Source organism: Rosa chinensis, chromosome 7, assembly GCF_002994745.2.
Source record: "Rosa chinensis cultivar Old Blush chromosome 7, RchiOBHm-V2, whole genome shotgun sequence".
Lineage (NCBI taxonomy): Eukaryota > Viridiplantae > Streptophyta > Magnoliopsida > Rosales > Rosaceae > Rosa > Rosa chinensis.
The window spans coordinates 44414456-44437569 of NC_037094.1; the positions used below are offsets into that span (position 1 = coordinate 44414456).

The following is a 23114-nucleotide window of genomic DNA, read 5'->3' on the forward strand; positions in this document are numbered from 1 at the left end:
ACGATTTCTAAATAAACTATTTTATAATACGTACAGAAATCTGTCTGAAATACATTTTTTTACAACAGTATCCACAATAATCTGTGGGAATATTCAAATATTGAGCGGGAATAAATTGATTAGCCCGCCCTTATTTTTTGAAAATAAATAATTAGTCATTAGCTTTTATTTTTATAGTTAAAATGCTTTTCTTTCAAGTTATTTTGCCACAGAAATCTGTGTGAAATACTTATATAAGAACAATGGCCAAATTTGATCAATCTGCTAATTATAAGCAGAATAACCACGGAAATCCGTGTGAAATACTTACACATTTGCAACTGATTTCCGTGTGTATTTACCTCGGTAACCACTAACTGTCATCTCAATTGTCAGTCGATTATTTACACGGAATTCTGTCTGTAGTCTCATTTTGCACACGAAATTCTGTGTGTAGTCTCATTTTTCACATGGAATCTAGTAGCCAATTTTTCTTTTCACACGAATATCTGTGTCAATATTTTCACACAGATATTCATGTATTACTCATTTCACACAGAAATCTGTATCAAATACTTATTGTAACCGAAATTTGTCCCTCCGTAATTCACATAATAAAAAAAAATTAATTATTTCGAAACATACAGAAATCAGTGTGAATTGATTTTCACACAAATATCCATTTAAAAATATTTTACCATTTACACAGACATCTGTTACACAGATATCTGTGTCAACATTTCACACAGATATTTGTGTGTTAATCTTTTCACACAGATATCTGTGTCAACATTTCACACAGATATTTGTGTGTTACTCATTTCACACAGAAATCTGTATCAAATACTTATTGTAACGGAAATCTGTCCCTCCATAATTCACATAACATAAAAAATTAATGATTTCGAAATAAACTAATTTATAATACATACAGAAATAAGTGTGGATTGATTTTCACACAGATATCCGTGTGAAAATGTTTTAGCTTTTACACAGATATCTGTTATTGTTGTTTATGCACACAGATTTCCGTTGATATTGTTGTTGTATAAATTATTGTGGGCCCAATTATGCTCATTTCACACGGATTTCTATTAGTATTTATATTTTGCAAGGATATCTGTGGCTTTTAACTAGAGTAAATCTATGTGTGTTGTTATTTTGCTATTAGTGATGGAATCCTCTCCGTATAAAAGGTGAGTTAACTGTTCATTCTGAGTTACAGTTCATTCGGATGCGAAAAGACGATTCTGCCCTCATTTAGATTTTTTTTTACGCCTCTGCCACTGACCTATTTTTGTTTTTTCCTCTCTTCCTCGGTTCCTCCAGAAGTTTTTGCTCTCTCTTTTCTTCCTCCCGCTTCCTAAACCACCTCCTTCACGACGACTACCTCCTCAGCTGCGGCTCTTCCTCCAACGCCACCTTCTTCATCGGAGATTTCAATTCCAGGTCGGGTGTTGTCTCTAATCTCTCACACCCAAGTCAAAATTCACCTCAACCCCAAAAATCACTCCTTTGAGTTTGGTGATACAGCCGTGGCCTTCAATTACTAGGCAATCTCACTGTTTTTGCTTCTTTCATTGGTCAATCTGACCAGGTAATGGTCTTCGTTCTTGATTTGGGTTCAAGATACTGGTGTTTTGGTTGTTTGGGTTCAAAATATTGGTGTTTAGTGATTGGGTTTGGGGATTTGTTTTGTGTTTTGCAAGTATACCTATTATGTTCGTCCTTAGTTGCTTTGCTTTCTGTTGTGACTTGCATATCAACTTGATCTGACCGTGTAATTGAAAAAACTGAGTGCTCTTTCAATTTATCTCTGTTTTTTTTTTTTTGGGAAATTGTATGAATATCAATTGCATCCAATTGTTGACTGTGAAAGTGATATTGGCTCAATTCTTAATTCTTCTTTGTGAGTGTCTCCGAAGAGTTAAACATGAGCAATAGAGAGAGAGAGGTTTTTTTTTCCCCTTTTTTTTCTTTCAGTACTAAAGGGTACAGTGAAGATTAAATGTTTACAGAGATTAGGGGACTTACTAACCTTGTCAATCAATCCTTGAACTGAAAAGTAGATCTTCACAGACTTTTGGTGCGGTTTCCTGATTCTAAACTTCATGGTTAGCTTGGAACACTGCCAACAGTTGAGATGCATTCATTCTTTTGTCTGCTGAGCTCACTTTTTTTATTTTTCTGAGGTCCCTCCAGTCACAACTTGACTATTGTTTATAACTGGGGCATGGTAAGATAGTGAATTCAGTTGGGGTGTTGGGCTATGCTTACTATTGTATCATGGCCGCTATTGTTGATGGTAGTGCCACTCACAGCCTTGCCATGTGATAAGAGGCTCTTCCCTTTTTTGTGCTGCCTTTCTACTTGGGATTCTATTAGGAATTGTTTGATTATTGGAGCACAAAATTTCGTTCTTTCAATTATTTTTTTTTTCCTTCTTTTCTGGTATTGATTTATTAATGTGCCTTTCTACTTGGGATTCTATTAGGAACTGTTTGAAATTGTTGTTTAGTTTGTATGAGTTGTTTAAAATCATGGTTTTGATTGAGTTTTGTGTTTCTAAATTTGGTCTATTTTGTATATTAGCATGTAGGTCAAAGTAATTTGGGTTTGAGTTTGCGTTTGCATTGTATATATTTGTATGGATATGTTCTATGGAATGAGTGTGTATATATATATATATATATATTTGTGTTATATTGTGTATATATATATCTATTTAGCAATCTGCAAGTAATGATTTGATTGTTTGCAGGTTGTTCCTATTTGTTATAGGTACCCTAAACACAGCAAGAGTTTTCACAACTGCTTCAAGCTATAGTTTAAGCGTCAAGAAAATCGGAACTCACTTGGTAAGTTTTCATTGCTGTATAATTCGTCACCGTTTTCGGCTGAGGGTTTTGATTTGGTTGAAAACCCTTTGTTTTCTTTGCTGAAAAGTGTTGTGGGTTTTAGTTTTCTTGGCTAGTGCTTATGTATGTGTGTGAAAGTTTGAATCTTTGGGGGTTTTTGATTGAGATGAGCTCGAATTTTGAGATTGGAGATGGATGGGGGTTTAGTTGGTAAATCTGAAATTTTTTCTTTCAAGTAGGTGTTCTATTTGATTTACATATATGTGATTTGGTATGATTACATGCTTGACTTTGCGATTGATTTCAGAATTTCATTGTTCTATTTACCTTTTGCAGGTTTGATGCGAAAAAGTGTGCAACTAATTGTTTTGGCGCTGTTCCTTTGTCTGTTGTGTTGCACTATTTTATTCCCTTATTTTTATTCAGGTACGCATTCTTTATTATTCTGTGGTTTACTTTCATATAGAGCTTATCTGTTTCTGCCTTTTGTGTTATTGGATATGAATGAAGATCACAAGCACGCTAATTTGTTTTTTTTTACGTGGGGCTGTATTTCTGGAGCTTAATTATTTAGGGGTTGTCATCGATATCGTTTTATATTGTTTTCAGACATTCATACATATAGACAGAAAGAGATAGGGGTTTAGGCTTATATAAAGTGCTCAAATGCGAGTGTGCAGCTATTACTTAGGGGTTATCAATGAAAAACTATTTCTTGAACTCATGTGGAATAGTTGTTCTTACAGTGAATTGGACACGGATGAGTTTTCTTCGTTGCCTGACTGAATTGAATTGTGTTGTTGTGATATTGACATTCTTTGTTGTAAATCATAGCCACTTTTGTTTTTAATTTTAGTCAGAAAATTGAGTTTTTATAATGTGAGAAATTTGAATTAATATTATAAATATTATCATAAGCTCGCAGATAGAACATTACGGTTAATTTAATGTATTGGTGTTACTTAATCAGTTTATGATCTGTGATTGTTGTGAATAAGTTTTTTGAATTATTCTCAATGACTGTTGTTATTCCTGCTGTTGTGACCGATTAGATTTCTATCCTTCTATTTTCTGTTTGTGGATTGATTGTTTTTTGTGCTATGTTTATAAATGCTGGAGTTTTTGATTAGTCAGTCCTTCTGTTTGCATTCATTATTTTCTTTTCTATAGTGTTACAATTGGTTTCATTGTTTGACCTCTTTTTCCATTTTCATTATAAATGGCATGTGTGCATTCTTTTGTTGGACTCATGTCTAGGAATTTGTCAATACCTTTGGATGCTATTCATGGTTCCCGCGGTGTGATATTTGGCCACGTGGTCAATATTACCTAAAATCTAATAGGAAAGTTTTTTGAAAATTCCAAATGTTGTGTTTAGATGATAACTATATATGCTCGATTAATCTACCTAAAATTGTCATTTGTTTCCAAATAATTTTGTACATTATGTTGAAGCATTATCCTGGATCATGTGATTCTGTTATCATTTCTAATGATACGTCCGTAAGGTTTAGCATTTCTGTCACCTGGATGTTATTCTGTGCCTCGCACACTTTCCAGAAACTAGTTCCACATCTAGTGTGGCATATGGGTGTTTCCAGAAGTGTTATCCTGTTATTTAACTGGTTGCTGACTTATGTTTTTACTTTCCAAGTAAAACTACTCATTAGTCATTGATCTTAAATTTTTTTTTCTTTCTCCTTTTTCTGTTCTAGATTGAACAAAACTAATATGGGAAGGAAGGAGAGGACACCTTTGGAGTTTGAATCAGGAAAAGAGAAGAAAAAGCACAAGGAGAAAAGGAAGGAGAAAGCAAAGAAGGATGAACTTGAAAGAAATTCTTCCGTGCTTGAAGTCTGTGGGGACAAAATGGGCAAGGAAGTTGAGGGGCTGAAATATGACAAGACTGGTGGAAATCATATGAATAGTGGAGAAGAAGCCAAGAAGAAAAAGAAAAGGAGGAGGGAAAAGGAGGGGAATGATATGGTAATAGATATGATTAATAAAAAGGAGCTCATAAATGATGGGGAGAAATCCGTTGGGAAAACTGTGGAGAAAGTTGACTCTACAGGTAGTGTAAAGAAGACACAAAAAATTCTTGAGGATGGAAAAGTAGGTGTGGCAACTGAGTATGGAGATGTTGCACAAATAAACAACAAAGGAGGAAATAAAAAGAAAAAAGAGAAGAAAGGGAAGAGGGAAAAAACGGGTGGTGAATTGGTACCGGATGTCACAAGTGATGGAACGGAGGCTGGAGTAGCAAGTAACCGTTTAGATGGGCATATCGTGGCTGAAAATATGGGCACTGGGAGCAGTGAAACGTGCATCAGAAACATGGAGGCTGTTGATGTAGATGGTGGGAAAACAAGGAAGAAGAAGGCCAAGGCAAACACCCTTGTTAATGGAGAAGATAGCAGCAGAAATGTCGAGGTTGTTAACGTAGAAGATGGTAAAAAAAGAAAGAAGGCCAAGTCAGAGAAACATGTTGTAGAAGATTGCAACAGAAAATCAGAGGCTGTTAATGTAGGAAATAGTAAGAAAAGGAAGAAGTCCAAGTCGGAGAAACGTGGTATTGCGGAGATTTGCAATGAAGACAAGAAAAAGGCCAGGTCAAGTAAAGGCAGCTTAATAGCCCAAAAAAGCATTGGAGCTCCTGACAATTCTGAAAAATCGACCCCTAAAAAAGCATCAAAAAGAGTAAGTTTTGCTGATGATGTGGAGGTCTTCTCACCGTCTGATGGCCCAAACGATGAGCATGAAGACCTTGTAAGAGGTAAACGGTTTTCAGAAGAAGAAGACAAGATTGTGAAAGAGGCTGTTTTAAGATACATAGAGGAACATGCTTTAGGGGATGATGGCCTCAACATGGTTCTGCGGTGTAAATCCCACCCTGAAGTCAAAAACCACCCAGAATTGAAAAATTGTTGGAAGGATATTGGGGCAGCCTTACCATGGAGGCCCTTTAAGAGTGTATATTATAGAGCCCATATTTTGTTTGAACGAGCCGAGAAACGTATTTGGGACCCCAGACGAGTACGAAGAGGTAAAGAAGTTCCATAAAGATCGGGGAGCTGATTGGAGAACTTTGGGCGATAAGCTTGGCAAACATAGAATTCATGTCAAGGATGCATGGCGCAGAATAAAACTGCCAAATCAGAAGAAAGGACGCTGGTCCCAAGAGGAGTACGAGACTTTATTTGATTTAGTGAACATGGATCTGCGTATGAAGGTTTTTGAAGAAAGAAAACCAAGCATGGCATGCTGCGAGATAATATTTGCTGGGAGGCAATCAGTGAAACGTTGGGCACTAGAACCAATGCTGTTTGCAGCATGAAGTGGTATAACCAATTAACATCACCTTTGGTAAGCCAAAAGCTGTGGGCTGACATTGACGACTATCGGCTGCTTGATGCTCTCAATAGCTTGGATGCTTGCTGTATTGAAGATGTTGATTGGGATGATCTGCTTGAGCATAGACCTGGAGATGTTTGCCAAAAGCGATGGCATCAAATGGTCAAACATATTGGTCACCATGGGCTCAAGTCCTTTCCTGAACAAGTGGAAGTTTTATCTAAACGTTATCTTGCCGATTTAATTGAAGCAAGAGAAATCTATGCTAGTAAACCTGCAGTTGACTGAGGTTTATGCTAGTATTTATTAAGACTTATTTGCCTCTTACCAAGTGTACTGATGGCTCATGAATGTGGCATTATTGTGTAGTGTTTAATATCTGTAGAGTTATATTTATTGGTATGTTTGTTGTTCTGCGGCATTTGACATTTGTATGATTGGTTCGGTTAAATACTGTGCTCTATATAGAAACAATCAAATCTAGAATTAGTTATGTGTTCTATTGATGTTTATTCAAAGTTCTTAGTTTGATTAATGTTCTGTGTCATGTCACTGATACTTTGACTCATGCTTGATGATACGTTTACTGAAAATTACTGTTTTGATACAAAACTGAAAACCATATATTAACAGGTATCTATTGTGCACTTGGTTGATAACTATTGATTGTTTCAATGAATCTATAAGAACTTATTATGAACTGAATATTTTCATGCAGTGCTTTTATGATTGTCGAAGGTAAACTCTTGACAAATGCCCATTGGGACTATGGTCTCGGCAGGAAAAGCAGAGCAGAGAGATCCACAGGTTCCTTCTTTTCCAAAGTCCTTGCTATGTTTCTCTAATCGGTTATGTCTTTCAATTGATTTTGAGTCTTTTGGTTTGTTTCTGTTAAGTTCCAGCTCTTCTATTTAGGATTCATTAAGTGGTTAAAACTCAAGGTAGAATAGAGGTCTGCCAATGTGAATTTGTGTTTCTGAGTTTCTGACCCAGTTGAACTTTTATTGAAAAGAGTACAGTTTGGTTGGGAATATGAAATTGTTGTCTTCTTACAAATTGCAGTAGACATCTTAAAGATCGTTTCAGAATTAGAATCTCCTAAAAACAATTTTTCTAGAATTAATTATGATTTTTCAAAGTTGCAGGTCTGCTGCAGGAATTTCTGAACACAGCAATCTTTTTATTTAAACACAGTATCTACCTTTTGCAGAGACAAATAAAAATTTTACTTGAAGAGGCACATGACTGGAAGCTTCCCACTCCATGCAAGCCAATACCACAGGTAAAACTCATGTACACAAATCTTATCCTTCTCTATCAACTGTATAGAGAAATTGCTAAACCTGCATGATAGTTTAATGGCACTTTTCATTTTAGTTTATTTTGTACTGTTATTTAATAAGCATTCTTTTGCTGATTTATAACTGTCATCAACACCAAGAAAGGGCTGAGAGTAGAACATGTTGCAATTGAAACTCTGGAACTCTTATCCTGCAGACTAAGACACACACATTAATAAATTGATTAGGTCCATTTACATATGCATTACATTTCAATTCTACAGGCAAATAAGGTTCTAAGTTGTGATAATCAATTAGATAATCAAGAGATTACAGTCTACATGTGAATAATGAAGTATCAACTTTGCGACTCAATTTACAAAATCGTGCCTTTCTTTGGAGATGGGATCGTTGGAAGTACAGTTAAGCTTCCTGTAATATGGTTTACTGCTTTTTCATGGACAGAAACTTTATTGCAAAATATTGATAAAGAAACCATATTATGAAATTTTATTAGCTTTCTCATCAGCTTAGGAAAATAGTGCTTGCCATTCCATTTGCATCAGATTTCTGTTCGATCTTGGGTAAGAAGTTTGAATTGGTTTCAGAAAATAAAGAGTTGTATACATACTGAGAGCACTATTTTGGTTTCTATTTTCTGAGAGCACTGTACATAACTCTAGCAAGAAAGTAAATGTTGGTTTGACTGAAAGTTTTAGTTTTCTGAAAGTCTGCTGCTTAGTAGATTAAGCGTTTAAACTTAGGCATTTGGATATTTCCATGAAAGTAAATGCAGCTTTACATGAAGAACACGGCTTACATTGCTTCCATATAGGTCTGAAAGTCAATATCTATAATCTATTAGGGTAGTGTTTGCAATGTCAGTTAGATATCTTACAGTGTGGAGAGAAACAATTAAACATAGTAATGATATTGAGACTTCAAATGTAAATAAAATAAAAAATATAAAAAAGTAAAAACAGAAATGTATTTTTAACTAAATATCTTTGCTTCTGTAATGCTTTATCATGGTAGCCGTTTATTTCCTGTATCTAGGACTACTTGAATAGTTGAATCTAACCTTCACATAGTCAATTTGAATTTGTCGAGCCTTTTATATTAATTACTTTAGGCATTTCTCTTTCTGGCAAAGTTCTATTATGGTTCTGATATGTTTCATTTTGCAGATTTGCATTGGGGTCATTTAGATTTCAGATTCTTTATGCTACTGTATCTATCATCATATCCTCCTCTGTATCATTCATTTTGTAGCAGAATTATATGAATGGCTGAACTTTCAAACATCACCTATTAGGAGAGAGAGAAATTTTTAAGATGAATTTGATATAATCGTAGTTTGTAACTAATTCTGTCAAATTTGTTCCATCTATTCCCAAAACAAGTATAATTTGTTTATGGAATCATGGCCATCATGTTTCTCAAGCTAAATATTTTTGCTCTAGATTAATTCAAATACTGAGTTTACCCTTCAATTTTTTGCATCAATATGATGTTTTTCAAACATTATTTGCAGCCTCCTCGACAGTCTTTCGTTGACTACAAGCATGTTGTAGATGTGGATTATTATCCTCCAGTTTCCTCTGACAGAGCAGCCAAGCTAAAGAAGGCCGCCCAAAGTAAATCCAACCAACAGAACACCTTGGAATATCATGAAATTGTTGAAGGTAAGTACATAAGTGCCACCAGATATTCACGATATGATGACAATAAGGAGTGCAATCCTTGACATTGAGTAAAAATTTCTTAGTATTGTGAACAGATGAAATGATATGAGGCTTACAACAGTTGAGATGGAAAAAAGTTGATGTCAGCTTGGCCCTTCTTTGCCCACAACAAGATTCATGTACTGTTCCAAATGAATAAATGGATTTCTCTTTGTAAATCCAGGTAAAAATGAATGGCTTTACAATGCTAGGGGTTGCACAAAAATCTCATTAGTTGTATTCTTTGTGCCATTTAATGTATCAACTTGGTTGATTACAGCGGCTATGGCTGGTTGCTTCTTATGAATTACATATTGGCTAAAAGCCTAAAGCATTTTTAGTCAAAAAAATAAGTGAATGGTGCACTTCAGCAAGCCAGGTAACTCTCTGTTTCTATATCTCTCAATTTTTTTTTTTAATTCCCTTCTCTAATTTCCAAGTTTGGCATCTGGGTTTGTAAACTTTTGGTAACAAGTCAGATAATTATCTATCTGTTTCTATATGTTACCAGCTTGGACATTTTTCGATCACTTCTGCAATGACCATAAAATGATGCACCTACAAGATCTACAAAGGTTGGAAGGATTTCTTTCTCCCTTCCATTTAGATGTGTCTTCTTCCTGAAAAATGATCATTGCATTTATGTTTCAAGAGTACATCTACACCATTAATGATCTGTAATAGTTCTGTATCAATGTTCACACATTTGGGGATTGTAGTTACAGTTGCCACTGGTTTTGGAGTGAAAACTACTATTGCTCTTTGGGTTCAGAGAATCCAGAAAGAAAGCGTGGGATATCTAGCCCCATTTAGCGTTTAACTACCAGAAGAATCCAAAACACATCGACAATAAAAATACCCGCAGCAAAGCGCGGGCTGTTTATCTAGTAAATGCATATAGTTCATTGTATTATGAACCATAGGCATATTGTATATATATTTTTCTTCAATCAATCTTTTTATCTCACGTCGATCATATAACCATACAGCTATATATTGGTACAAAGTACTTGTGTGTTCAAATGGTAAATATGGAGAGAATAATGATGTAAAATAGAAAATTAGCGATGGCCTGTTTTTTATTATATATATTGAAAAATCGAGTTTCTTATTTAACGGTACACTAAAAGACCATATTTGATGACAAAGATTGCAATCCTGAGACAAACAAGATTACTATTAACACAAGATAAAGAAACTTCATACCTTATTCAATTTGTAATCAAAACATACATTAGTTGACACAATATATTGATTAGTTCTTGTGTTCCTTCCATATATTGGCTACCTCTGAGAGTGATTTTGTAGACGACCCATCTTGGCTCAAAGCCAGTTGAGATGCCTCTTTCATTTCCATCATGTTCTTTTTGAGCACTCTCCTTTCGTCTCCTTCAATTAGTCCCTTTGCATACTTGGAAATCTCCTCACACTGCACTATGCCCTTTTCATTCACCTTAACCCTCCATGCGACCTTTAGATCTTCAGCAAGCAAAACAGCGTTCATCTTTTGCTCAGCATAGAGCGGCCAAGCAATTAAAGGCACACCATGTACAATGCTCTCTAGGGTTGAGTTCCACCCTCAATGGGTCAAAAAACCGCCCGTCGACGTGTGACTCAAAATTTGGACCTAAGGAGCCCAACAAGTTACCACTTGACCAACATCTTTGGTTCTCTCTAAAAACCCTTCGGGTAGAAAACTTACAGGATCGTTAGAACCTCGAGCACCAAAAAATGTGGCATTTTGTTTCTCATTTGGACTCCTAGCAACCCAAAGAAATCTGACCCTCTACTCATTTCAAACCCTAAAGCCAACTCATTCATTTGCTCAGTGGTAAGGGTTCCACGGTTCCACCACTTCCAAACGAAACAAACAACACTGACCCTTTTGGCTGACGATCCAACCAGCTCAAGCACTCATTCTCACCCAACTCATCCGCCGAACCGGTCCTACCGGGTAAACCGGTGGAAGACCAAGACCTGGTCCTTGCTCCTTGAAAGCCTTGAAAGCACCCGGTTCCAAATCCGCAAAGCTATTCACCATGATCCCAGCAGCCGCCTTATAAGCATCATTGCTCCTATCTTGAACCAGGTCTGCTAAGTCTCTGCCCTGCAACGGCACACAACCCGGATACTGGACCGGTTCAGGCAAATCCCTGTACTCACAAGTAGTAGTCTCGTCAAGCTTTGGCAACTCAAACACAAACCACAAATCCATTGCCGAAGTAGGGAAGAAAAGGTAGGGCAGCACATTAAACTCAATGGCCACGTCAAAGGCCTCAGGACCAAAGAGATCAACAACAAGCGACACCAGCCGAGTCGATTCCCTTAGGGCCTTAACTGAGTCGCGGACAGCGAAGAGTGACCGAGCCAAGGTGAGAGCGATCTTGGTTTCCACCTTCGATTCTGGTGGAAGGTCGTCGAAGTTGACTGGAGGGAGGAAGGTGGAGGATATGCTCTCCGGCAAAGCTTCTAGGACTTTCTTTTGCGGTGTCAGGTTCGTACCGTCTTTGGGGATGAGGAAGGTGACGTGAAGTTATGGTGGACAACGAGTCGTTTGGCCAGCTCGAGCAGGGGTATCAGGTGGCCTAAACCTGGAGTTGGGACAATGGCGAATTGACCGGCTGGTTCCATGGTTGCTAGTGTGGTGTAATGAAGCTAGCTAGAGTTCAGTGAAGAATTAATGGCGATCGGTTTTCTCTCCCAATAATTTAAAAGGTGAATATAATTGTCCATCTATAGAGTTGGGTCATGTTTTCATTTATTTTAGGGCTAATTTCAATACCTCCCTCACGTTTACATCTTAAATCAATTGTACGTACAAATTTTTTATCACATGCATCCATGTACTCTCAAATTTAATCAATCAAATTCAATCATTAGTTTTTCCGTCAATCATTTTATAAATTAAAAACGTGGCTCTAATGGGTTTCTTATAGGGTGAAGATTCACTAACGTGAGATGCAAAATTAAATTATAAGAGATTAGTATGAAATTTGCTCAAAACATAAAAAAAAAAAAACCTCCCACATTCTCTTTGTAACCTCAACTCCACGGGGTGTACAGATAGTTCTAACTTCTAAGTTCTAGCATATATCTACGAAATGTGGATCGACCAGTCTAGTGGGTCCGCTGCCAACCCTCTTTAGACTAGACTTTTGGGTATGCAATAATCATAAAATGTACGTACTAGATGGTATTCATGGTAATCACAAAATGTGCGTACTAGATGGATCAAATAGTTTTTTTTTTTTTGGGTTCACAAAGTATTAATTCTACTGATTTACTTAACTATAAATGTCATCCAATAAATGAATGACAAATAGACAACAGTCTTTTTTATCAGTCCCTAAAATGATGACGAAAGTAATCATTTCGCTCAAGAATTTCAGATTTTCTTTTTCTTTGACGTGTATGAATTTGCTTCCTTTTGGAAAGTATGAAAGTAGAAAAAAGATCTAGGGCATGTAGATGATTCAAATTACATAGTAATACCACGCTTTATGGCTAAATCAATAGTTAAAAAAACGTTATATATGAGAAATGATCTTGACGAATCTAATTTTTTTTTTTTTTTTTCTTTTTGGCCACAGTCTAGTGGGTTTGTTGCCAACCCTCTATAAATATTAGATAGGGGTCATCATGGGCCGGGCTAGGGCCGACCTTACCCTAAATTTTAGGGCCTATTTAAAGTCAATGAAATTTAAGGCCGGATAGGGTCGGGCCGGGACTTAAATATTCTAATCCTTACATGCCCGAAAGGCTCGAGCCACTAGGGCCGAAAGCGCCGGATCGGGCCGGCCTTCCGAATAGGGCCAAATAGGGCCGAAATGGGCCTTAATTTGTTTAACAAAAAGAAATATATTACTTTTATTTTTTATCTCAAAATGTGGCTCAATGGTTATATAGGTAATACAATACTCATTATTTTTTGTTGATCATATTTAATATAAATATATATATATATATATATATATATTAGAATTAACTTATAAGTTTGTAAACACGAGAATCTGAAAACAAATAGAATGCAGACACGTGTACACAAATAATAATTTTATTAATTTAAGTGCGGGTTACAATCTTTGGTAATCCTCTGATTCTATCTCCGACGATGAATTTCGCTCGAAGGCTTGATGCTTGATCTTGAGTGGTACGATGATCACGAGCGTTGACACGTGACGAACATTTTGACTTGAGGTTGGTGAGGAACCGGCTATTTGGCAGCTTGAGGGTTCTTCACACGAGTTTGGGAGGCTTCAGAAATTTTGAGAGTATTTTCTTCTCTTTTTTGGCTGAAGTCCTTCTCTTGATTTGAGAAAGGGTATTTATAGTGTCGGCGTCTCTCTCAATTTGGAATGCCTTGATGACACGTAATTAATTGCATTTTCCTTAATAACATAATCAAATTAATCAGCCTTAATTAACTGATTTGATCACGACCATTAAGGAATTAGCCAATCAATTTGATGACTGGTTTTAATTGTATTTCATTAATAGCATAATCAAATCAATTAGTTTTAATTAACTGATTTAATCACGACTATTAAGGAATTAGCCAATTAATTTGATGGCTGATTTTCATCTTGATTATCAATTTAAATAAATTGACATCTAATCAGCTGACGAAAGTTAATGTTTGATTTTGTTCGGAATCAATTGATTTAATTTGATTGATCCGCTTTAATATCAGCTGATTAAGTCGGAACAAATTTATTTATTGCCGTCGGGCTTTTTGTATGCCTCCACGTGTCATTTCCTGAGTCCGCTTGGTTTTGCTTACTCACCAGCCACGTGCACATTTTATGGGACCCACATGCCGACTATGTTTGTTCGGTCATAATTTCAAGTATTGACCGAATTATTTAATGAATTTTATTTTCATTAAATTTTTTGTGTCTACAAAGTTATAACATTTATAAATATTAGTTAAGATGGTTATATTCAATTAACTATCTCTCTAAATCTCCCAAAATTAATTGTTGTTTTAACAAAGGAAACAAAAATTAAGGAAAATAAAGTTTAGGAAATCAATTACAAAAAATAGATAAGTTGTATGTTATAGACTAAAGAGAAACATATTTAAAAAATAGAAAAAATAGAAAATTATTAGGGCTTAATTGGGCAGGATTAAAAGGCTGGGCCTGTTTTGGCCATAAAAGGCTCAAACGGGCTGGGCCGTAGGGTAGGGCCGGTCCACCCTAATGCAAGGACCGGGTAGGGCTTCGGCCCTACGGGCCAAAGGGCTAAATGATGAGGCCTAATATTAGACTTGTGCATGCAATTATCAAACGTACTATATGTAAAGACTTTTTAGTTTCCTCCACCAAACATAGAAGAGAAGGCATATTCGGGGCAATTGTTCTACATAAGAAAATGAAGGCTATGGACCATACTGTTGATTTAGTCAGAAAGTCGGTAAAATGACGCAGGTAACATGACGTAGTCAACTTTCTTGTTTTCCTATATTAGATGGAGGAAGGCGCTTAAATTTTTTCCACAGAGATTGAAGCTTTTTATTCCACATAGTACTGCTTCAGTATAAGTTACTGGCCATCAGTTATGGAAAGAATGGGATTCAAAATCCGTGTTCTCATGGTGGTGATGGTGGCCGTGGTTATATGTCTTCCTTCAGTCACGTTTGCTGCCCAGGGAACTGCCACCTTCTATACACCTCCCTATGTTCGTAAGTATACGAATTTTTCCATACGCAAATCAATATGTGAACCACAAAAAACAAATTATAACTTACTAATCTAGCAATCGAGGCAATATTACTGACAAATGAATATCTCATATCTGTCCAGCTTCGTCATGCAATGGATACCAGAACGATGGGGTGATGATAGCTGCAGCAAGCGATGTCATTTGGGGAAACAGAGCGGCTTGTGGAAGAATGTATAGAGTGAAATGCATTGGAGGCACTAACCAAGGTGTACCACAACCTTGCAATGGTAACAGCGTTGTCGTAAAGATTGTCGATTATTGTCCTCCTGGATGCCGAGGAACTATAGATCTCTCCCAAGAAGCCTTTGCTGCCATTGCTAATCCTGATGCTGGAAAAATCAACATTGAGTATACTCAGTAAGTACCTAGCTATTACCAGTTTGTACTTTTGTTTTATAGCAAAATAAGCTTGTCGATTGTGTATGAAAACTAACAAGTTTAACGATTTGAACTCTATCAGGCTCTATAACTAAATAGAACATTAAAGTAATTGGTAGAAAGTTTAATTGTTTCAACATTTTATTACATGCAGGGTTTGAAGGCAACTCGATCTCATAGTGTCTCGGAATAATAATGATGTCAATCAAGGGCCACTTGTAATAAGAAAAACCAGTACACCTGGGAAATATCATGTTATTATGAATAAATATATCTAGATGATTAAATAAACAGAGAGGCCTTACTCCATTTCAAGTGTTCAATTACACAATTATAATAGTTTTCAATAATGTCTACTCTATTTCCTTGTATATTTTACATCTAAAAATTATACAATAGTTATTCAAAAAAAAAAAAATCCTAGTGGTGCTCTGCTAGAGTTGTTGGGATGCCGACCTCGGTTTGGCGTCTCTCGCATCTGCTCTATTTCTATGGAGAAATCGAGTTTTGGTTTAGGGCTCCTCCTCCTTTTCATCTTCACTGGTGGAAGGGATGGTTTCTCTCTAAGGAGAGGAAGGATTTTGAGAGGGGATTTGCATTGTATGGTGTTGATGGAGGATCAGAGGCGCTGGAGTCCGCTAGAGAAAATTGGTGGCTGGTCGTTTGCGGTTGTATGTGTTGATCTGGCCTGGTGTGAGGTTCGCTCGTTGACAGGTGTTTTCAGCCAAATAGAAATCGTTACGTGATCCACTCATGAACATCTAAAAACTGAACGGTCAAGATGCCGATATGTGACTAAAAAAAAAAAAAAATCCTCATAAGCGATTCCTTAAAATGACCAAAAATTGAATCCCTCACTAGAAGAAGTTTGCACATCATGTGGCCAATGAATAAAAGCTATATATAGGTTTGGATATGATAATGTGTGTGTGTGTGTGTGTGTATATAGAGACACACATGGGTTCTTGGGTGCGGACGTCCGTACCTAAGGATTAGGTACGGATTTCCCATTTCTCCCCACTTTCCAATCACACATTTACATCTTAACTGTTCAGTTTTTAGGTCCTAATGTATAGATCATCTCTGCAAAATTTCAGCCAAATTGGTGATCGTTAAGGCATTCAAAATTGCAATTTACAACAATGAATACGAACGATTCCTGTTCGACAGATTCGGAACCGTTCGTATTCATTGTTGTAAATTGCAGTTTTGAATGCCTTAACCATCACCAATTTGGCTGAAATTTTGCAGAGATGATCTATACATTAGAACCTAAAAACTGAACGGTTAAGATGTAAATGTGTGATTGTAAAGTGGGGAAAAATGAGAAATCCGTACCTAATCCTTAAGTGCGGACGTCCTCATCCAAGAAACGTTCTACATACATACATACATACATACATACATATATACAGGGCCCTTCTAGTGAGGGATCCCTTTTTTTTGGTCTTTTATAAGGATAGGGCATTATACCAACTTTTCGATAATATTTTCACATCTCAACCGTTCAGTTTTTAGGTCCTAATGTATAGATCACTTCTGTAAATTTTCAGCCAATTTGATGATCGTTAAGGATCCAAAACTGCAATTTACCATTATAAACACGAACGGTTCCGGTTTGACAAATTCGGTCCGTTTGTGTAAATTGCAGTTTTGGATGTCTTAACGATCACCGATTTGGCTGAAAATTTGTAGAAGTGATCTACACGTTAGGACCTAAAAAATGAACAGTTGAGATGCCGAAATATAATCAAAAAGTTTGTCTAATGCCTATCACTATAAAAGACCAAAAAAAAAAAAAATCCCTTATTGGAAGGGCCTATATATATATATATATATATAGCTTAGTTTTAGGAAAGCACTTTCCTATTCGCTGCTTTTGTAGGGAACTATGCACTTTTGTGTGTGTGTGTGTTTTTTTTTTTTTTTCCGCCTATTTGCTATGTATGTTTCATAGTTCATAGGTTCTCTTTTAATAAGTGAGCATTGGATGTGAGTGGTGCCAGCATGCATGCCAGTTTTCTTACTTGCCTGTCCTGCCCCTTGTGTTGGCAGTGGAAGATATGTATTCGTGTCATTTTGGCTTGAGTTGAATGAAAATCGCTATGTTTTGATTCAAAAGAATAAAAACATGCACTAGAATTTTCCTAATATTTGATACCATGAGGCACACGCTTCTCTAGTTATTTCTATTTCTTGGTTGCTAAAGTACCTTTTGTTTTGGCTGATCGCTTGTCTATTTTTGCTAGCTATTAGCTTTGGTTTGTTAGCTGGTGTTTTTTTTTTTGGAAATGTTAGCTGGTGTTTGATCACTTTGATTTGGCTGTTTACCATGATCACAAGGCAGTAACTAAAAACCACATCTCTAGTTAAGTTCACATTGACCATATGCCATGGGATTTGTCGAAACTTCTTCAAGTAAATGCTGCATCATCTTCAACAGCTTAGTCCTGAAAGACTTGCACGCATTGAGATTCATACAGCCCATATGTTCTTTTTTCGTTCAATTCATAATATTGATCAGGAGAGGTGCAACATGATGCTTTCTTATCATATCCATGTCTCACAGTATAATGACTGAATGAGTTCAACTAATCAAAATAAATTTGGGTCAAATTTTCTTCAGGATTTACCATTAAAAAAAAAAAAACCACCACAAGTTCAAACCGTCTCCGAGGAAAGAAAAGTAAAAAAGTAAATTTTTCTTCGGGGATATAGATAAACAACTTTACAAATATAACGCTTGGGCAAAAACAACTTCCATTAATATGAGCATTGTACATACAAGCACAATACGGTACAGATTTTTAGTTCAAGCGGTGATAGCTGCTACTGCTAATCAGCTTCTACTGGCTGTTATCCTCCCTGATCTTTCAGTACTTGTAGCCCATCTGCATTGTTCCCAATAGACTCTTACAACTACAATATATGCCATTCTTTTAACTACCTTACTTTCCACACTAGCTATCAAAGCTCCAAAAGATTACTCGGCCGCACCAAGCCTTCCCGAGTATCAAAAAAGCTTAGAAATGACTTCATGATCTGTTATAACTTATAAGCACGACCATACTGCAAAAAACTACTTGATATCTTAGCTTGTAGTACTTGGAGTTGCCATCTGCGGTGTTCCCAATCTCCTCTCAAAACTACCAATTCTTTTACTAGAATATAGTCGGTTACAACTCAACCGGTTCTTATCTTCCAAAGGCAGAATACACTTGGTTACGTCAGGAAAAGAGACTACCACTTCGGATTTAGGATTCTTTAGGAACTGTTCTAGTGTGCTCGAGTCTTTGCTGCTCTAGTTTCCTGCCTGCACTTTAAGGCTTATTCTTCGAACGGAACCTTTCATATTAGAATCTTATACCTTGAAGTACACGCTTCTCTAGTTATTTCTATTTCTTGGTTGCTAAAGTTTGTTTTACCTTTTGTTTTGGCTGGACGCTTGTCTATTTTTGTAGCTATTAGCTTTGGTTTGTTAGCTGGTGTTTGATCACTTTGATTTGGCTTTGTACGATGATTATGTTAGAAGTTGTTTGGGCTTCATTTACTAATATCATTTATTTATACTCTAAACTCAATTCATCATCTCCGAAGCGCAGACATAATAGCAAAGGAGGTTTCAGACAGCATGCTCCACAGGGCAGTAACTACTAACCACATCTCTAGTTAAGTTCACATTAACCACATGCCATGGGATTTGTCGAAAGTTCTTCAAGTAAATGCTGCATCATCTTCAGCAGCGTAGTCCAGAAAGACTTGTACACATTGAGATTCATACAGCCCATATGTTCTTTTTTCGTTTAATTCATACATAACATCGATCAGGAGAGGTGCAACATGATTCTTGTTCATCATATCCATGTCTCACAGTATAATGACTGAATGAGTTCAACGCCATCATTGATCCACTAATCAAAATAAACTGGGGTCAAATTTTCTTCAGGATTTGCCATAAAGAAAACACCACGAGTTCAAACCATCTCCGAGGGAAGAAAAGTAAAAAAGTACATTTTTCTTCGGGGATATTGATAAACAACTTCATAAATATAACCCTTGGGGGAAAACAACTTCCATTAATATGAACATAGTACATACAAGCACAATATAGTACATATTTTTAGTTCAAGCAGTGATAGCTGCTAATCAGCTTCTACTGGCTGTTATCCTCCCTGATCTTGTAGTACTTGTAGCCCATCTGCATTGTTCCCAATAGACTTCTTAGTTCTTACAACTACAATATATGCCATTCTTTCAACTACCTTGCTTTCCACACTATCAAAGCTCCAAAAGATTACTCGGCCGCACCAAGCGTTCCCAAGTATCAAAAAAGCTTTAGAGATCACTTCATGATCTGTTATAAGCACGACCATACTGCAAAAAACTACTTGACAGTACATTTACAATCTAATTCAACTAGCTATGGCTGCTGTTAAACTTACATTACCTGATATCTTCCTTAGCTTGTAGTACTTGGAGTTGCCATCTGCGGTGTTCCCAATCTCCTCTTTAAACTACCAGTTCTCTTCCTAGAATATACTTGGTTACAACTCAACCGGTTCTTATCTTCCAATGGCAGAATACACTTGGTTACATCAGGAAAAGGGACTACCATGTTGGATTTAGGATTCTTTAGGAACTGGTCACATAACCAGGGAAAAGGACTCAGATTAGCATCAGAAACAAAATCAGCAGAATCCAATTCTACCTGGGTCCCTTCTGCCTCTGATGACATGCATCTTGGCAAATCCAAAAAACCAAGCAGTGTGTCTACAGTGATGTTTATGTTATCATCAATTACCTTCACCACCAGCTCTTCCCACACATCTCTAATCGGGCACGTCCACTCCTTGATCTGCTCCTCAAACTCCTCCTTGTCTCGCACGTCATACCAAATCTGCTTCAGGGAAACACCAGCAATGTACCATTCTTGCTTGTATTTCTGAATCAGCTCAAGAAACACCCAAATCCCACGCTGCCGCCAATTGTCCGTAAACTCATCCCAGTCCTGAGTAATTCGCAGAGTGTCAATTCCAGTCTTGAGCTCGTCCCCCAGATCCGGAAAGAAGATCATCCTCTCCTCTGAAATGATAATACATATCAATCTCAATTGATCTACCAAATAAAACATCGATTTTAAAGAAACTTATACAGATTATATTTCAGGTGTCACAATACATTATTACACTAACAACTTTCTAAGTCTACTATGTCTCTCGAGAGACAAAATAAAAATCCATTCTATAGATTGAGGAACATGCACTGAAAAGAAACTATCAGTACTAGTTTGATAACTTTGCATGGCATTATGGAAATGTCAAACTCAAAACCTGAATCAGCATCATGATCAAAGATGACACCTTCCCACCAAGCATCATTATGGAACACATCAACACAGAGACCATACTGATCGAAGCCTAGATTTTGATAACTCGATCTTCGGCGGCAACGGCCTTATATTCCCCCGATAGCAAGTCCGGTCCACATTGCCGGAATCAATGCCATCCAAAATGGGTGAAACGGAAACAACATCAACAAGACTATCACCATCATCGTTCAGAAAATGATGGTACTGAACGTGACGACGTCGTTTGCAGTCGACGGAAATTACAGTCCCCGGGTGCCAGGAGCCCTGAAACCCTTCTTCTTCACTCCTCATTTCGACTTTGGCATTTCTGAGTAGCTTTCTGTGAGTAGGCTGCTTTCTCTTCCTGGATTCTGATGCAGCCATTGAGAGTGAGAGCCGAGGTTTAAGTCGGGAAGTGGTAGGAATTGGAATTTAATCCAGAATGAGTAACTGGGACGGGGTCATTAGGCATTTTGATTTTGAAGGACTAGCGAGGGGAAAATTTAGTGACCCGAAAAAATATTTTGGGTGGAAGAACAGATCGATGCAATCAAGGTGAAGAAGAACGGTGAAAGAGATAGTGTGGTGGTGTTGGACTGGCGTTACTCCCTCTCTCTCTCTCTCTTTTTGTTTTTATTTTTATTTTTATTTTTTAATTTGATTGCTTCTTCTCCTTTGTGGCAAACAATCAACTAAATATTTTTTTGTTAAACATTTATATTATCAATTAAGTCACCATATATTTTTATCCCTCACATAAATACTTTTATCACAAAAAAAAAAAAAAATCAGAGAGAGAGAGGGACACAATTCCATTGTTAAAAGTTGGCAGCACATTGTATATCCGGAAAGGTCAAATTTGGCTTGAAAATGGTTTATTAGCATTTCGAATCTCCAGCATTAGCTTTTTAGTTCATCAGCTGTAGCTTTTGAGTTTTCTAATAGTAACTTTTTGGTTCGTGAACAATGACTTTTTGAAAGGTACCAATAGTTTTTCAAAAGATTATTGTGAATGCCAATAATTCTTTGGGAGGATGGTTGTAATCCCTTGAAAATTCGTTATTAATTTCTGATGATTTCCAGAAATTATTAAGCTGGTTGCTAGTTATGTGGTTCGGGGGTGAAGTGAAAGTGTTTAGGACAAATAATGACTCAAAACGTTTTATTTTCAAGGGGTTAAGGGTTGATTTTTTATTCGTTGAGTTTCTCCGGAAACTTCTTTCATAGAAATCATACAGCGCGTTGATACGAATTCGTGCACATGCAAAACGGGAAAATCAGAGATAGTATAAAGAAGTTATGGTCAGTGGAAGTTTTTACTATTTTGGGAAATTCCTATAAATAGAAAATTTATGGAAATTATTTTCATAATTTATTTTTGGAAAGTTTCCAAAACCGAAAACCCCAAAAATCTCTCCAGAAAACCCTAGCCGACTTGGATCGCGGTAGACCCGACCCGAACCCATCTCCGGCGTCCGGCATCCTCCAGCAGCGCTACCATCGCCGTTTTCTTCCCCTCTCTCTCTCTCCCCCCTCTACCTATCCCTACCACTCACCCTTCTTATAAACCATTGTGCACGACACAGCAAGGGCCGAAACACGGTGGCAAGCCACCGGTGTTGCTCCGGCTATTTCAGGGCTTAACCCTGACTGGGTTTTGAAGTTCTCCTCATGGTCTTTCCATTCATGCAAGCCTTGAAGACCAATTTGAGGTGTGGTAACCGGAATTTGGATTTGAAATTTCACGGCAATTTGCGCCGATCTAGCTTTCGAGCATGATCTCGGCCTATTCGATCTTAGCTCCAGGTATGAAAGTTGCTCCTCTCATTGTACTTTACATTCTGGATGGTTGGATCAACCTAGTTTTGAGGTTGACCCGATGGCGCGTCCGGCCACTTTTTTGTTTTCACAGTTGTCTTCTACTCGTCGATACGAGTATGTTGATATATGATGGAGTCTTGTTGTGATCATTTGAAGAATGTTAGGTTTGGCGTCGTTTTGGTTTACTCAGTTTGCGATCCGTGAGGATCCACTTGTTAGATCGTCATATAATTTTAAGAAATTGATCCTATAAGTGTTCTGGAGACCTTGGGAGGTTTCGGAGGAAGTTTTTCTCGATTCACGGTTTTGGTTCAAGTGCTCGATTCAAACTGTACTAAGTTGAGACCTTATTTTCTTAGGTGCTTGACAGAGTGTATTCTGTACGTTATCTTGTCTGTGAGAGAAGACGCAGCGGGATTTAGAGGTGAGTAAGTCTCACAAGATTCATTTATGAACGAAGTTCACTTTATCGTTTTGGAATTATTTGCTAAATTGTGAAATCATTTTCAGAAATAAATATTTGTTTTAAATTATATGAACTTGATCGCATACGGTTCATAGGTTATTTAAATGAGGTTTTGTTATAAAAATAATTTTCTCGAGTTTTGCTATGTGTGAGTTATACTTAGTATTAGTGGCATTCCTAAGTGAA

The 23114-nt window shown here is 37.0% G+C and overlaps 2 protein-coding genes and 2 pseudogenes across 3 annotated transcripts; 2 read left to right on the top strand and 2 right to left on the bottom strand.

Annotated features, from left to right (window-relative positions):
- The first annotated feature begins 1318 nt into the window (after positions 1-1318).
- Positions 1319-9383, top strand: LOC112176772 (annotated as a pseudogene).
- Positions 9384-10314: 931 nt separating this feature from the next.
- LOC112180091 lies at positions 10315-11823 on the bottom strand (annotated as a pseudogene).
- A 2858-nt stretch (positions 11824-14681) lies between these two features.
- On the top strand, positions 14682-15626 carry LOC112180690 (EG45-like domain containing protein). Its single transcript, XM_024319251.2, has 3 exons — positions 14682-14875; positions 14997-15273; positions 15449-15626. Exons 1-3 carry the CDS (start codon positions 14752-14754, stop codon positions 15453-15455), a joined length of 408 nt encoding a protein of 135 aa, XP_024175019.1. The 5' UTR covers positions 14682-14751; the 3' UTR covers positions 15456-15626.
- A 3728-nt stretch (positions 15627-19354) lies between these two features.
- Positions 19355-21234, bottom strand: LOC112180612. 2 transcript variants are annotated; one of them, XM_024319167.2, is made up of 2 exons: positions 20934-21234; positions 19355-20376 (listed from the first exon to the last, which is right to left on the bottom strand). In XM_024319167.2, exon 2 carries the CDS (start codon positions 20366-20368, stop codon positions 19754-19756), a length of 615 nt encoding a protein of 204 aa, XP_024174935.1. In that variant the 5' UTR covers positions 20369-20376; positions 20934-21234; the 3' UTR covers positions 19355-19753. The 2 variants fall into 2 exon arrangements, with proteins under 2 accessions (XP_024174935.1, XP_024174934.1); XM_024319166.2 differs by having other exon boundaries at positions 20625-21234.
- Positions 21235-23114: the final 1880 nt, after the last annotated feature.